Genomic DNA, 16,265 nt, shown 5'->3' with positions numbered 1-16,265 from the left:
CCAGACAGGCTCGGAAGAGAGGTCATAAAAGAAATGATAAATGAAAGTAAATGTTTATGTTCTTATTGTGTTTTGTCTCAAAATCAAACCCTCTTAAAGTGAGTCTTGGCTCCTCTACCTGTTGTTCTTTACAGAGCTGGTATTCCACATCATGATATGTTGTCCCATTGAGAGTACTGGTAATCCAGATTTGGAAATGTTGAAAACTGTGCATCAGGATCAGGGTGATCCAATCCAATGCTGCTTTGAAAAACAATAATAAAACTAAGACACTTTACCTGATCCTGGATAGCAGAAAATGGTATTTCCAAATCTGGATTATTTTGATCTAGATTAAAAAATTTAAGAAACTGGCCAAAGATGCTTTTCAAAAACATTAACAGGTCCACATATTCTATTAGTATTGTATTTGACAAAACTATAAAAACTTGCTTTTTTACTCACTTTCCAATGGTGAGACGTAAAGAGTTTTTAGGAGGCTTTAGGCCTGGTTTGATACTTTAAAGAATTCTTTCTCTTTAAGGAGTAGAAACTGTTTGATGTGGTTTTTCATGCACCCCCATTTCTGTTTGTATTTTTTATGAAGACACATTAACAAAATATCTATTAACCACCAACAAATGAAATTTTATGCTGGCCTTTTGAACTTTGGACAGAGCTAGGTTTGCAGTTAATAGATGTATTACTGAGCTCCACCCCTATTGTAATGCGAATGGGTATAAAAGGTATATACGTGGACATTTACCTAATCTAGCTCAATTGTTAATGTTAAAGCTTGTTTCTTAAAATGTCTTTGAGCCTTAAAAGCTGAAGTTTAACCAAACAGTGAAAAAAAAATCACAGCACCAACAGGCCAACACCTTTTGTTACAGTTGTAATAAGTGAACACTGCATTTTTTACAGTAGCTCAAATGTAACTGATAGTTAATTGAGACAACCCTGTTACAGTTGGTTTACTTTGAGATGATGTGTATTTCTTTCAGGGTCTCCAAGGCGACAAAGGACCTGCCCATTTTCTGTTGGTCGGAAACATGCAACAGCCCCAGAGGAGGCTGGAGAAGGGCTGCCTTCTCTGGAGACAGAGGTGTGGAGCTGGGGCCGTGGATCAGAAGGGCAACTGGGCCATGGAGATCAGCTAGCCAGGTCTGACGCAATACATGTAAAACACAAATACTTGTAGTTAAGAATGTAAATTTTTCATTTTAAGGTAAATTAGAATAACTTTTGTGTGTTTCTGTCTATGTTTGTCTCCAGACTGCAGCCTCTATGTATCAAGTCCTTGACGGGTGAGGAGGTGATCAAAGTTGCGGCTGGCTCACATCATTCTTTGGCTCTCACTGCTCAATGTCAGGTAACAGAAACGGACAGTACATACACCAACACTCTCTGGCATTATTTTTAACCTTAACCTTATTTTTTGCAGGTATACTCATGGGGCAGTAACATGTGTGGACAGCTTGGTCATGTCAACAGTCCTGTCACAGTTCCTCAGCTAGCTAAGGTACAAAACATGTTTGTGTGACCATTTGTGCTCAAATATTCACACCATTTCAGTGTGGTATGACTGATTTCTTTTTGGCTTATTTCCTACATTTTCATTTACTGACAACATTAAAGGTCCTATATTGTGCAAAAATCACTTCAAGTATTTTAGTGAAATTTGTGGGTCGTCGACTTTCCTCCCAGCCCACAAAATGTGACATTTAATGACAAAATCTGTACTTAGTAGTGCTTGTGAACGAAAATCCTGAAGAAAATCCTCTAGCTGTTTGGATTTTGGGGATTTGCTGACGTCAGCAATTCCCTTTTTTGACCAATCAGGAGGAAGTCTTACCTGATTGGTCCACCAGAGCAGATACCCCCTCCCCGCTGCTGCTCCAGCAGCCATCACTGCCATTACTGCTTTATTTTTGGCTGTAAACAGCCAAATAGTTGTGGAAGAAGACAAGACTAAGTGGCTAGAGTCCATTTATCAAGGAAATGTGCCAGCTACACTCAGTAAAACTGTGCATGTGCGTGCTAGTCACTTTTTTCTCACTGTCCCCCCTGTCTCTGTGTTAGCTTCAGGATGCTAACTGTAGCTGCAGTTAGCCTGTTGTTTTAGCCTGTAATGCTACGATAAACGAGCGTCGCTGCTTTCTAAACATTTTGCACGCGGAGCTTGTGGCGCTGTTCTCAGTGATGCAGAAGAGCGGTGCAGTATCAGCGGTGGCTCATTTACATATGAAGGCCACGCCCACTAAATCAGAGCGTTCTAAACAGAGGGGCTATGAGAGCCTGGAAACAATGCTGCTGTGCTTGATTTATTGGCTTTTTAGACCAAAACATGTTACTACCATTTCATCAATGATCCATATTAACCTGCAGAAAAGGAGCAGAATATGGGACCTTAAAATCATTTATCAAACATTCAGTGGGTCAGGATCATATCCTCATGGTGTAAATGCTCACAATAAAAACACCTAAATTTACAGCTTATGATACAAAGTTACTGCAGAGCTTGTAAGTCTCCTAATGATGTACTGTGTTTTGTCCCTAATGGGCCACTGTAGCTGTCTGATGGTCTCCGTGTTTGGGACATCTCAGCGGGTCAGAGCCAATCCCTCCTCCTGGCAGATGGAGACTGTATCCAACCCATCCTGTTGTACTGTGGTCAGCAGCTTGAGGCCATGTCAGTGCAGAGTGAGAGGTTAAACCAAGGTCAAAGGTCATCCCAGAGGTCACCAAACAGAGCAGAGAGTTATACAGTCCGACCCAGTCTGCTTCCCTTCTGCATGGAGGTTTGTACACAGAGAAAACTTTTTTGTGGTTTGCTCATATTGACAATAACAGGGTGGGTGTTTTTTTCTAACTTTAACAATGGAGTATTTTAGGGCATATTTGCACACAGTTTTCACCCCAAAATAGTTTTTTTTCATTGAAAATAATGTGAAAAAGTGGGATCTAACCATTGACACATGCTGATAGTTGTCTAAGGTTGTTACACGAACACAACAGCAGAGAGTGCCAGTTTTTTGTAAGGCCAGTGATCCCTCGGTGGCTAAGGTATAATGCATATCAGGGGTCTTAAACTCGTGCCATGGAGGGCCAAGAGGCTGCAGGTTTTCTTTCCAACCTAAAGCTCCACCAGCTGATTTCACTGATTAGTCCCAGCTCTCTGCTTGAAGGTGAAGTAATCAGTGAAATCAGCTGTCGGAGTTTTTGGTTGGAAAGAAAACCTGCAGCCTCTTGGCCCTCCATGGCACGAGTTTGAGATCCCTGATTTATATAGTCTGTGGGTAAAAGACAAAGTTTTATTGTGCAAAATAAATAAATCAGAAATCAACTGAAAAAACTACAAGATTTAATCCCAGAAAGAGGAGTCTGTGTCTTACTCTGGAGAAATAAAACAAAATCCTTACGTATTATTGTTTGTCTTTCTCTGTGTGTCTGTGTGTGTGTGTCAATAGCTGGGCTACATTAGCAGTGTTTTTTGTGGTGGTTCAAACTGTGGAGTGTTGGCAGACCAGAATGTGATGGGCTTTATCTCAGCGGTCCATGAGCTTGCCTCCAGGGAGAGACAGTTTTTCTGCTGGTTAAGCAGCACCAGGAAGCTCCTACTGACACCACTACGCAACAGAGGTCTGAGATTTTCTGATTGGTTCCTTTTCTTTTGATGTGCACACGTCACATACAGTATCAACTCTTTCTGTCCAGTTATATTTTAACTGTGATTTGAAAAGTTAGATTTTTTTCCTGTTAAGTGTAAATAAACAGAATTTTGTTAAGGAAATGATACAGGAACATTTTTTGCTTATGTGAATGTATGAACTTAGTGCATGTGTGTATCTGTAATCCCTTTTTCAGAGAGTGTCTGCCCATCATTAGGGGAGCCATGCACTCATCTCTTCTTCTCTCTTTGTGAGACTTTCACTCGTCTAACCTCCCTCATTGGTCGGCATTCAGCATCACTCAGCTTCTTCCTACACAATGTGCAAGGACAGGATGTCACCTCTCTCCTCCTGTTGACTTACACTGAGCACTTTGTGGATATTTACAGGAAGTAAGTGTTCCTTCTGGTCCTTCCAAGAAATCCATACTCTGTTATTATTATGTGCAGTCTGTTGTTTACTTATTGCAGCCCTCGCCTGCTTTTTGCAGTTTTTTAATACTTTAAATTGTTTACTGTATCTGGTGTCTCTTGTTACTTGTTTTCCATTGTCTCGTTTAAGTGTGCTGCGTTCACCTAAAGTGATACTCTGGGATGGAACAAGTTGGGTCCTATCACAAGGTTTAGGGCAGAAATTACCCCTACAGCAGTGATTTTGTGCAGCAGAAGCCCAGAGCGCTCACACCAAACACCCCCTCCCTGCTCCTCTGCTGGTTTCCTCTGCACTCAGACGGGGACATATTTTACTTGACCAAAAACACAAATAAACGGACTCCCACTGAAAAAATCTGATATTGGTCTGCATCCACGCTTTATTTAGAGAATTTTCAGCACGTTACTTTCACACAAAAACACCGCTAAATAAGGCTCTAGTTCTCATTGTGTCTCTTCATCCTGGCAGACTACCTGCGTTTGTTTATATCTGGCACGCCGCGCGCTGACTGTTACACTAAGCGGCGAGCGCCTCGTAGCCAGCTGTGGCTCTGCAGCGGAGGTAGCGCCGTTTTATGACACGATGAGAACTAGAGCCTTATTTAGCGGCGTTTTTGTGTGAAAGTAACGCGCTGAAAATTCTCTAATGCGTGAATGCAGACCGATTTTTTCAGTGGGAGTTCGTTTATTTGTGTTTTTGGTCAAGTGAAATATGGCCCCGTCTGAGTGCAGAGGAAACCAGCAGAGGAGCAGGGAGGGGGTGTTTGGTGTGTGTGCTCTGGGCTTCTGCTGCACAAAAACACTGCTGTAGGGGTAATTTCTGCCCTAAACCTTGTGATAGGACCCAACTTGTTCCATCCCAGAGTATCACTTTAAAGGAGCTTTGAGAAGTTTCTTAGCGATCTTGTCTCGTGAGAATCAGCGGTAGCAGGAAACAAGAGGCAGAGGATTCAGCCTAATGATATTTATTTTAACTAAAACTCTAACTCCAAAGTAAAGAAATCCAAAAACCAAAACTCTTTAAAAATAAACAAAACTCTTGGAAAAAAAACAGAACTAAAACAAAAAAAAGTTCAGGAGGCTGGCCTAGTGGTGGACCCCACAAAAAACCCAATGACAGCCGAGTGATCCAGAGACTGGGTGCTGCTTCTGCCCTTTGGCTGAGCTTGGAGACACTACTGGATGAGCCGTCCACCTGGTAGCTGAGCATGGACTTGGGAGGTCCTCTGGGCGAAGAGCTGTGCATGGCAGGAGCTATGGTCATAGAGCTGTGCATGGCAGGGAGAGCAGGGCTGGACCCAACAGTTTGCTTGTTGTCACATTTTAAACAACAGCACTACGTTTTTGTTGACTTATCTTGGAGTGTTTTAACCAGTAAAAGGTTGTCATGAACAAAGAAAATTTGTTTTGGGGCGGCTGTGGCTCAGTGGAAGATCATGGGTTTGATTCCAGCTCCTATAGTCGCATGCTGCAGTTTCCTTGAGCAAGACACTGAACCCTGAATTGCTGATGGTTTCCAATAGAAACCTGTACAGTCAGCGTGTGGATGTGGTGTGGAATTGGTGTGGATGGGTGAATGAGGCTAACAGTGTTAAGCACTTTGAGTGGTCAGAGAGACTAGAAAAGCGCTTTATCAGTACTGGTCCATTTACCATGTTTTGACCCAATCTCCGTTCATTTCCGAAACAAACACACTTTGTTTAGAGTTACGTCTTCATGACCGTGTGTGAGGCTACAGGCCAAAAGGTGTCACTACAGTCCATTTAAGACAGATCCTCTGCACAGCATCTTTGAAGAAACTGTAAAAAATTCATACTACAGATATAAATAGACTTTAGGAGTTTATCATCTCAAAGGGAGTCTATTGTATGTCTTTCCTAACAATATTAAAACCCACTGACTCTCAGTAGCTTTCTGTATTTACACTGCATACATGACTTCATGAAAAAATTTCTGTGTACACATTGTTTTTAGTGAACCATACCATACCATTACCATAAAAGTCTTTACTACAGATTTTTGAAAATAAATGAAAAATATATTAATATGACATAAAAAGTTGATGTATCTCAGAATATTAACCAAAGAAATCTCTTCCTCTTGTGTCTTCAGGTATTGCTCTTCAGTTGATGACTTCCAGGTGATGGGTGGCTTCCAGGCTTTACATAAACTCTCACTGTAAGATTATTCATTTTTCTTTACATTGTTCTTTAGGTAATCTGGCTTCGCTTACATATTTTTTGTCTTTTTTTTCTCACAAAAATGCACATGAATGAGACGTGAATGAATTACTTTTCATTTGCACAGCCTTACTGTTTAAAATATTCTTTACTTTTGCTCCTGTGATAACGATCGTGATGAAAAAGTTGTACTTTTTGATTATAATCTGTGGACACATTGGCTCTAGATTTGGTTTCATCCCTCTGGACTTTGTGTTTGTCTCTGTTCAGGGAGTGTTTAGGCTCTCAGCAGACCGTGCTTGCTCACCTGTCTGTATCTGGCCCATCTGTCAGTGGGGAAGTTGATCTGGGTTCCCTGTTATACTGGCCACTGCAGCAGCTTCACCAGTACAGCAGAGTCCTGCTCAAACTGGCAACCTGTTATGATGTGGTAAGGCCAAATTTCCCCCTCTGTCACTGTGGTTTTTGTTTCTAATAAATTGGGATTGGTGGTATCGGCTATAGGTGGCAGACTTAGGAGCTGGATGGTGCCTAGATGGGCACCATCCAGCTCTTAAGTCTGGCTCTTCCCTTGCACCGTGATCCCAGGACCTAGTTTCCCTCTTTATACTCTTTTATTCTCCTCCATGAGCTGAGCCAACAGCAGTTTTTTAAAGATCTATTTTGTTCATTGTTTTGGTTGTTCTGACAAATCAAACCACTTTTTAGAACAACACCAGCAATCACGAGAAGTGCTGACAGCTGAGTCTAGTTTAGTTTTTTAAAATTTAGTTTGGTTTATTCACGCACATATTATTACAATACAAGTGCATTACAGATATACCTGTACATATATATACGTATATATATCTGTACAGTTCATACTTTTTAGGGATGTCATTGATATTACATTTTCACTTCCGATATGATACCGGTGCTACAGCATTGAGTATTGGCCAATACCGATATTAATCTGATACGATATCAGCATTAAGCATGCATACTTTTATTACTTATTTTGTAGTATGTCTGTCATGTTAGAAAAGGCTTGATTGAGTGATATTATTCAAACAAAGAACAGTAGTCAGCAACAGTAGGTATGAGGAAAAACGGACCCATTTATTATTAACCAATGGGCAACAGAAACTGCTTATATCGGAGATTTTAGATGCTTTCCGATACGATACAGATACTTGTTTTTTTGCTGATATCGGACCGATATTCTGATATCAATATCGGACTGGGACACCTCTAATACTTTTCAGAAACTGGATGCATGAAAGGGTAACCCCAAAGAGACTATTTGAAGCTTGTAGCAGAAGGCCCAGTTTTCTACAGTCAAGATACAGCAAAACATCAACATCAATCAATCAATCAATCAATCAATCAATCAATCAATCAATCAATCAATCTTTATTTGTATTGCGCCAAATCTTAACAAATGTTATTTCAAGACATTTTACTAATACTAAACTTTACTAGAACATTTACAGGTCAAGACCTGTAAATGTTAATAAAAAATACAGACGGACATAACAAACACACAGCAGACGATCCGAGATTAGTGAATACATCCGGTTGGAAGATATAATGGTACAATTAGTAAATGGACCATCAATATTTTAGGGCGTTTTCAGAACAAACACTGGTGAAATCACCTTTCCTCTATTCTGTTCCATGTCTGCCAACCTGAGAATTAGAGCAGTCTGCTGTGTGCTGGCTGCTTAAGAGTTGCAGATTAGAAAGAACAAATATAGCAAACAGGATGAAGAGAGGCTTTGGCTGCTTTCCAAGAAAATCAGGAACTGTCTCACAGTGTTTCTATCATACACATTTATTCACACAGAAATTATACATTTAACTGTAATTTATTTTTTTTGTAAGCCTTTATCTTTCAGAACCATATATAAAATGATTGAATTAATTTCTTTCATTAATGTTGTATTGAGATATTTCTTTTTTTATTTTGTGTTTATTTGGAATCGACAGAAATTAATACAAATCCATAAACATATGTGGATGTACAAACCAAAGTCCTTCCATTTTTTTTTAGGAACAGGAACTAAAAATAAAAAAAAAATGAACCAGAGGGGCTAGAGTGCCACTGTCTTCAAAAAAGATATTGCCATTTAGCAAGCAGAAGGTAATAAATTTCAGGTTTCCAAAGGATTGTACCAGTAAGATTAAATCAGATCTGCTCTTTTAGGGGTAATAAATAGAATTCATTTATTCCACATCTGGTAAAATTTGTGAATTTGAATTTTTAGTTGGTAAGTCAATTTTTCCATTCTAAATATCTCAAGAAATATTCCTTTCCAGTCATCTAAGGATGGTGGAGTAGGGTTTAACCATCTCTTTTTAAAGCATTTGAATTAACTTAATCTCACATCTCTGTTCTAAAAAGGATATACGACCCAAATACAAAGCATCAAAGTACAGAGGAACTTGAGTGTTAAAGACTTTGCAAAGGGAAACCTGGACACCATTCCAGAAAGTGTTCAACTTGGGACATTCCCAGAATATATGATAATTGTTGGCAATAATCGAACCACATTGTCTTCAGCAGGGCATATGTGCATCCTTGTAACGTTCTTGATATGGTGACTTGAAAAACCTAATAACATTCTTCCAGCAGTGTTCTCTCCAGCTCATAGAGCTGAAAGTTGACAACTGGAAGGACCAGATACTACTCCATGCCTCCTCTGAAATCTCAATCCCAGACTCTTGTTCCTATTTCCCTTTCACATATAAAGTGTTGTCACTATCAGCATGAGAAAGGGCTGTGTAAAACTTTGAGATAGATTTAGATAGAGTCATGGTTAGAGCAGTATTGAGATATTTCAATGTCTTTTTTAAATTGGAACGGATTGAAGTAAATACACATGTGTCTTGGTATTAAGATGAAAAAGTAATACTGAACCCTTATTTTTTTTTTCTCCTCTGCAGTTAACTACAGAGTACCAGTCTCTCCATCAGGGCTGTAGTCGGTATGAATCTCTATCTTTGTCGCTGAACAGAAGGAAAAAAGAGGCTGAAGTCACCCTGCTCTTCTGGAAGACCCATCCAGGAAAATCCACTGTAAGGACAACTCTGCTTTTTGTTATTAAAACTGTGTACCATTCTGCTGCTCAGATGGTAAACTTTCATTTCCAGGAAAACATGCCTCAGAGTAACACACTGAACATACCACTGAACATCCATTTTTGTACGGCTACCTGTATCTCTGTGTCCCTTTGTTAACAGAGGCAGGAACTCTGATGATGGTTGTAGCAGAAAAAAAACAGTTGTTTTTATTTATTTAAATGTTAAGGAAACGTTTATGTTTTGTCAACAGGAGGTTCTACGTCTCCCTAAACGTCGTGTGGTGTGTGAGAGCAGCAACAGAACCCTGACTCTGCAGAATGCCGGGCGTTTTTCTAACCACTGGTTCATACTGTTCAATGATGCACTAGTGCACACACAGGTACCTGAATTTAAACTCACTGTGGACTGTGATCACCATGCAAATCAGCTGTTTTAAAGTGCTTTTGTTTGATGAGTATAGTAAACTACCATTCAAGTTCTTAGTGGCTGTGACAGGGAGCTTTAATCACAGATATTATTAATGTATTAGATATTGTGTGAAGATTTGCCTCTGTGTGGCCTTTCATTGTAGGTCACAGTCAGATCTTTCATCTGCTACATGAAGTCTCAACTGTTATCCCCTCCCATTTGATCTCTGTTAGGTTTTAGTCTTAAATATTCATTACATGCATTCACAGTAAGTCAGGAAAGTTGACATATGTGCATAGTAAAACAGTGACCCAGTATAAAAGATCTTACTGCAACCATGTGTGCTTCAGATCTGTTTTCAACCATAACATGTCCTGTCATCTCACAAACCAAGAGCTCCATCGTTCAAATCTCTATTAACAAGTTAATCCACTGAAGTTCATGCATGTCTGTCTTTCTGTTGCTTCTGGAAATCTTCCATGTCTCACAAACTAAGTTAATATTTTTGTATCTTCACTCACTCAGGGCGCCATTCCCTCACAGAGCCTTGTGAGTATACCTGACATTAGTTTGCTCTGCTTACCCTCAAACTAGCCAACGCCTCAGCTACGCTAAGCTTTGTTCTGCAGCAGCATGAGGGTCTGGACTCTTTTACAATGACAGGTGCAAGAATTCTAACTTGACTTCATACACATTTGGAGTGAAATACTACCACGATAGGAGGATATGGCTTAACCCTCATGAGAAGCTTTAATTTACAACCCTTTGAGGACATCAAGGACGAAAATGTCCTCTACCAAAAACTGATATAAACATAACAGATTTTTTTTTCTACAGTTAACTTCAGTCCTAGCCAAAAATACCACATATTCATTTTTTTTATAATTATTTTGACCCTCTAGGTGCCCATTTGATGACATACTGTCACTGTTTTTTTTTGTGAAAAATATACATAAACTGATTTGTTTTTGAAATAATAAATGTTTAATAATTCAGCTATTCTCTCCGAAATGAAGCCTTGAAATTAAAAAATGCCTGATCATACTGTAATGTATGACTGTGCTTTTAAAAAAATTGTGGTTATAATGGGGCTAGATGGGACACTTTGGTCCTGTTGACCTGAGGGGGTTGCAAATTAAGAATCTGACACTGCAACAAAAATAACTTTGCATCAAAATCAATTTTATTACTAATCTTATGTTTGTTTAAGCTTGATATTTGTAAACAACCCCAGCCCTCCAACATTAATTATATGAAAAATAACTCATTTATGTTGTTTTTTTCCCCATAAAAACAGTAACACCGTGTGATGAAATGTGAATATAAAGGAAAAAAATAATAATAAAAACAAGGGTTAAGTCTTAAATTCTAAAATATCTTACCTCAGTGGAAGTTTTTATATAAGGTTTGAAGTTTTAATATTGTGTTATTGAGAGAGAAGAAAGTATTTTGAGTAGTCAGGACTTTTTTCCTACATTGTCCTGATGACTGTTTTTAGACTCTAACTGCCACCATCAGGCTGCTGTGTCTTTAAAGCATGTAAACAACAGTTACACGTAAATAAGTTTTAGAATGTTAGACGTCATGGTGACTGTACATTGGAAGAGGTGCATGTGAAGAGCTGCAACTTGCTACTGCATTCTGACTTTCTAAGGCATCTGATCTGAAAGGAACTCATCACCAGCTCTGCCAGTTTGTTAACATGTAGGGAAAACATCAGACCTCATTTATTCTCTCAGTTTTCTCCTTCTGTTTGTTGTGATGTGATGGTAGTACGTTATTGTGATAGAAATAATACCACATGTATCCACCATTATCAATGGAACTGAATATAGATATGTAAAAGTAAACAAAAATGAGAAACTAAAATATGGCGACCTTCTTATTGTTTTTTCTCCTGCACTCTGGGGTAAGTATAGGAAAAGTTTGATTTGAGTCCATGTGATGAGTTTGACCTGTCTGTCCGTACATAAAGCTCTTCACACAATAAATGACTGTTTTTCTTCACCTGCAGTTCTCCACACACAACGTCTACCCTCTGACCTCTCTGTGGGTGAAACCAGTCACAGACGACAGCAGTGGACTGTGAGTTGTTTTTATTTTTATTTTTTTCTGTTTCATGTTATTTTGCTTTACTACCTAAAAATAGCTAAACATAATCCTCAGTCTTTCTAACAAGAATGTATGACTTCTTTTGTTGACTCTATTGCACCATCTTGAGGCTGGTGTAGAGTATTTCAAGGCACACTTTTAAAAAAAGAAAATCTTGCTGATGTTCTTTATTTCTATTTATTGTCCGCATGTCTTTGAGTTGTTGTGTTGTTCAATGAAATATTCTGCTGCCTCTTGACCAGGTCACTTTTGCAAAAGAGATTTTGTTAAATAAAAAAAAATAAAAAAATAAAAACTGGTGAACAGTTGGCCTGGGTGCTTTGCTGCTCATCTGACTTCAGTGTACTTTGAAAATTTAATTAATGGCATCTCTGTCAGAGATGAAAAAGACACTTACATTATGGGACAGGACCAGATCCTAAGCTGAGAGCCGCCTCACTCTGAATAAATGTGTAAAACTTGATATCAGCTTACTGTGGTGTTGATTATCATTCAGGCAGGCGTCTTTAACAGTGACATAGATTACATGTGAATAAATTCTACTTTGTGTCTCCTGTGTGTCTACAGCTATGCCATTAAAATTACATGCCCAGAGGAGAGTTTCACCATCGTAGCATCAACACCTCAAGAGAAGGTACCTTTACTACTGAAACACACTTAGCCACTTACTTCCACTTCAGTCAAAACTACAACTGAAAAGAGGAAATTGGTTCCAAAGTTTCAGAATTATTTAATTGATTATATTTTTGATTCATTATTAACAATATGAAAAGGCAAAAGAATGGGGCAAATAACCCCTATTTATTTTGGTTTTCTCCTTCAGCCACATACATAAAAACAGTGCCTTGAGGTGGCGCTGAAAGTAATTTTGCAATATGCCTGAGAATATACACAGGCCAACTGACAGTATGAACAGGAATTGCTTGTTTAAGGTGAACTGAATCTGCAAAATGAGATAAAGCAGATTATTTTTACACAAAATAATCCTCTTTTTTCAGTTCAGGGTGAAATATGTGAGGAACATCCGTCTGTAACTGTCTGTTCTCTGCTCTGTTTATAAAAAAATCCTGTGGTTTTCTCTCTTCCACTCCTCAGAACAAGTGGCTGAGATCTTTAAACGAGGCAGTGGATCAGGTGTTGGGTGGTGGAGGTCAAGGGTCATCACCAGGTTTGACTGCAATGTCTCGCACAGCCTCCTACAAGTTCACTGGTGAGGGACGGTTTAAAGACGCCCAGTACAGCGGGGCCTGGCTGGCAGGGCAAGTTCATGGCAGGTTAGAGAGCATCTTCATGTATCTCTTAATGTATCTTTTATGTACAAAGCTGGGCTAGTGAAATATAATTTGATAATAGATGTGACATGTTAAAATTCTGGTTTTAACAAGCTATTTCTACCAAACTTTTCTTATTCTGCAGAAGTTCCTCATGGAACTTTTTGGTGCTGTAGATATCTCAGTTATTTTCTCCAGTTGTAATCTCAAAGTGCTGCATCAGTTTTTCCAGCAACTGGCTCTTACTCTTTCTCATGTTATTTGGAATTTTTGCATTTTTTTGTGTTATTTAATGCCAATAAGTAAACAGCTTTCAGATCCCTTCAAACTACCATCAAGCAGTTTTATTGCATTGTAACCAGACCCTGATTAAAACAATTGATCAGAAAAAAGTCACATGAACTATTTTATTTTTGATTATGAAATTATCATTCAAACCTTACAAAACCCACAACTCACTTTGAGCGACGTGTAGCTTAGGTACAGTTCAGACTGTGCTGAGTTGATTCTTCGTGTTGTATGTTGTGAATGTGCCTCTTGGAGAAGAACTTGTTGAATTCAAACAGCAGGATTACTGGATTATAACACATTTGCCTTTACAGTGGCACCATGAGGTGGCCGGATGGACGGGTCTATTGTGGAAACTTTAAGCATGGACAGGAGGATGGGTGAGTACTTAAGTCACATGACAAATCTCTGTATCTTTTAGGTAGACCAGTGATTAGAGAATGAAACGTTTTTGTAAAGAGCAGTGGTGATGCGAACTAATGAAAATATTTCTGTTGTTTGCTTTTTTTGTGTTCTACAGCTTTGGACAGTGTGTAATACCTAACAAAGTCCTAAATAAAGCAGACATCTACCAAGGCCACTGGAAAGATGGGAAGATCCATGGATTTGGCAAGTACAAGTTAGTATACTGAGATTAATTACCTTTTATTTGAAGCCAAGACTGACATTGCACACCAGAAACACTGAGCTACAATACTTTACCCTAAAGTGATACTCCGGTATGGAACAAGTTGGGTCCTTTCACAAGGTTTGGGGCAGAAATTACCCCTACAGCAGTGTTTTTGTGCAGCAGAAGCCCAGAGCGCTCGTACCAAACACCCCCTCCCTGCTCCTCTGCAGGTTTCCTCTGCACTCAGACGGGGCCATACTTTACTTGACCAAAAACACAAATAAACGGACTCCCACCAGAAAAATCTGATATCGGTCTGCATTCACGCTTTATTTAGAGAATTTTCAGTGCGTTACTTTCACACAAAAACACCGCTAAATGGCTCTAGTTCTCATCGTGGCGGGTTAGGACTACCTGCGTTTGTTTATATCTGGCACACCGTGCACGCGGACTGATACACTAAGCGGCGAGTGCCTCGTAGCCAACTGTGGCTCTACAGCTGAGGTAGCACCGTTTTACGACACGATGAGAACTAGAGCCTCATTAGCGGTGTTTTTGTGTGAAAGTAACGCGCTGAAAATTCTCTAAATAAAGCGTGAATGCAGACCGATATCAGATTTTTTTTTGGTGGGAGTCCGTTTATTTGTGTTTTTGGTCAAGTTAAATATGGCCCGGGCTGCACGGTGGCGCAACGGTTAGCGCTGCAGCCTCACAGCAAGAAGGTCACCGGTTCAAATCCCCACCTCTGCTGGTGGGCCTTTCTGTGTGGAGTTTGCATGCGTGGGTTCTCTCCGGGTACTCCGGGTGCTCCCACAGTCCAAAAACATGCTCATCAGGTTAATTGGTCACACCAAATTGTCCCTAAGTGTGAGTGTGTGCATGCATGGTTGTCTGTCTATATGTCAGCCCTGCGATTGACTGGCGACCAGTCCAGGGTGTACCCTGCCTCTCGCCCAATGATTGCTGGGATAGGCTCCAGCGACCTGCGACCCTTAACAGGAGAAGCGGTATAGAAAATGGATGGATGGAAAATATGGCCCCGTCTGAGTGCAGAGGAAATCGGCAGAGGAGCAGGGAGGGGGTGTTTGGTGCGAGCGCTCTGGGCTTCTGCTGCACAAAAACACTGCTGTAGGGGTAATTTCTGCCCTAAACCTTGTGATAGGACCCAACTTGTTCCATCCCAGAGTATCACTTTAAGTTATGTAAAGGGTATGTTACAACTGTGTCCCACTTCACCAGTTATGGAGACTTTAATGATAAAACACACCATGATGTAAAGTTTAGCTGTAGAGTTTAGAGCAGTATTTGTTGAATGAAACCCAGTACTTTGCAAGTGTTTTCTCTGCTCAAACCCAAATCCTTTTGATTTGAAAAATAAAAATGGTTTCAGTCGTAATAAAGACAGCAGAGAATCATATCAATAAGGATGTATGGGACACTTTTACGTGATTTTAGAAAGTGGATCTAGAAAGTTCTCTCAGCATTTTACCTTTTCCACATTTTATCTTACAGCCTCATTTCACAGATGGATCAATTCATTTTTTTCCTTAAAATTCAACACACAACACAGTGTAATGACAAGGTGTAAAACATTTTTTGGAATTTTTTAAAGATTTTTTATTTAGAAATTGGGAAAAAAAATCTCATGTACATATGTTTTACAGCTTTTGTGATCTCTTGCTGTGAGCTGCTGTAACAGAAGACTTCCCCAAAAGTATATCTGTCTTTTCAAGCTGAGCTTCATTCTAAAGCAAAACGTTAATATGAGCCACATAACCAGGAAAGTCTGGAAAATTTCTCATTTAAAGATATTAAAGAGAACAATGATGCCTGAAGTGTTTGTAAATTGTAAAAAGTATGCTAATAGTGTGTGATAAACTTGCTTGTCAGGTTTCTTGAACAGCAAAAACCTTCGTTCATCTATTTCTTGGGAAAGTGCGTCTGACAGGGACAGTAAAGTCCAAAATTAGTTGTTGTTTTAAAAAGAATTTCAATTAATTTGTCAGGTTTCTTGAAATAAGAATAAAGCCTTAATGCCTGAAACTAATTGAGTAAGTTTTTTACTGACAACTTGCAATCAAAAAAATAATTTATAAGCAATTCAGGCATCATTTTTCATCATTTTTGTCTTTTGATATCTTGAATAAGACATTTTTTCTGGATCTTGTCTAGTGAAATTAGTCAAGACTAAGTCAATAGAACAATTCTTACTGAAAATAAGTCCTCAACATTGCTTGGATTCCAGTTGGATT

At 39.3% G+C, this 16,265-nt stretch overlaps 1 protein-coding gene across 5 annotated transcripts in view; it reads left to right on the top strand.

Moving 5' to 3' along the window:
• Nucleotides 1-16,265, top strand: part of LOC141808158 (alsin-like) — a 35,024-nt gene that overhangs the window by 5,927 nt on the left and 12,832 nt on the right. For 4 of the 5 annotated variants that reach the window (XM_074694559.1, XM_074694560.1, XM_074694561.1 and 1 more), the window contains exons 11-26: nt 984-1,143; nt 1,255-1,351; nt 1,424-1,501; nt 2,553-2,780; nt 3,450-3,621; nt 3,847-4,042; nt 6,194-6,259; nt 6,532-6,691; nt 9,187-9,318; nt 9,575-9,703; nt 10,258-10,281; nt 11,747-11,817; nt 12,412-12,478; nt 12,940-13,118; nt 13,718-13,783; nt 13,924-14,022. In XM_074694559.1, the coding sequence (XP_074550660.1) occupies nt 984-1,143; nt 1,255-1,351; nt 1,424-1,501; nt 2,553-2,780; nt 3,450-3,621; nt 3,847-4,042; nt 6,194-6,259; nt 6,532-6,691; nt 9,187-9,318; nt 9,575-9,703; nt 10,258-10,281; nt 11,747-11,817; nt 12,412-12,478; nt 12,940-13,118; nt 13,718-13,783; nt 13,924-14,022 (1,924 nt within the window). The remainder of the gene's footprint in view (nt 1-983; nt 1,144-1,254; nt 1,352-1,423; nt 1,502-2,552; nt 2,781-3,449; nt 3,622-3,846; nt 4,043-6,193; nt 6,260-6,531; nt 6,692-9,186; nt 9,319-9,574; nt 9,704-10,257; nt 10,282-11,746; nt 11,818-12,411; nt 12,479-12,939; nt 13,119-13,717; nt 13,784-13,923; nt 14,023-16,265) is intronic. The other variant, XM_074694563.1, reaches the window with a different exon arrangement.

This window comes from Halichoeres trimaculatus, unplaced genomic scaffold (genome assembly GCF_033239565.1).
Source record: "Halichoeres trimaculatus isolate MK-OKI-2021-1 unplaced genomic scaffold, fHalTri1.1 fHalTri1_scaffold_19, whole genome shotgun sequence".
NCBI lineage: Eukaryota > Metazoa > Chordata > Actinopteri > Labriformes > Labridae > Halichoeres > Halichoeres trimaculatus.
The sequence above is the reverse complement of the archived record's forward strand: the minus strand, read 5'-3'. Positions and strand labels throughout refer to the sequence as shown.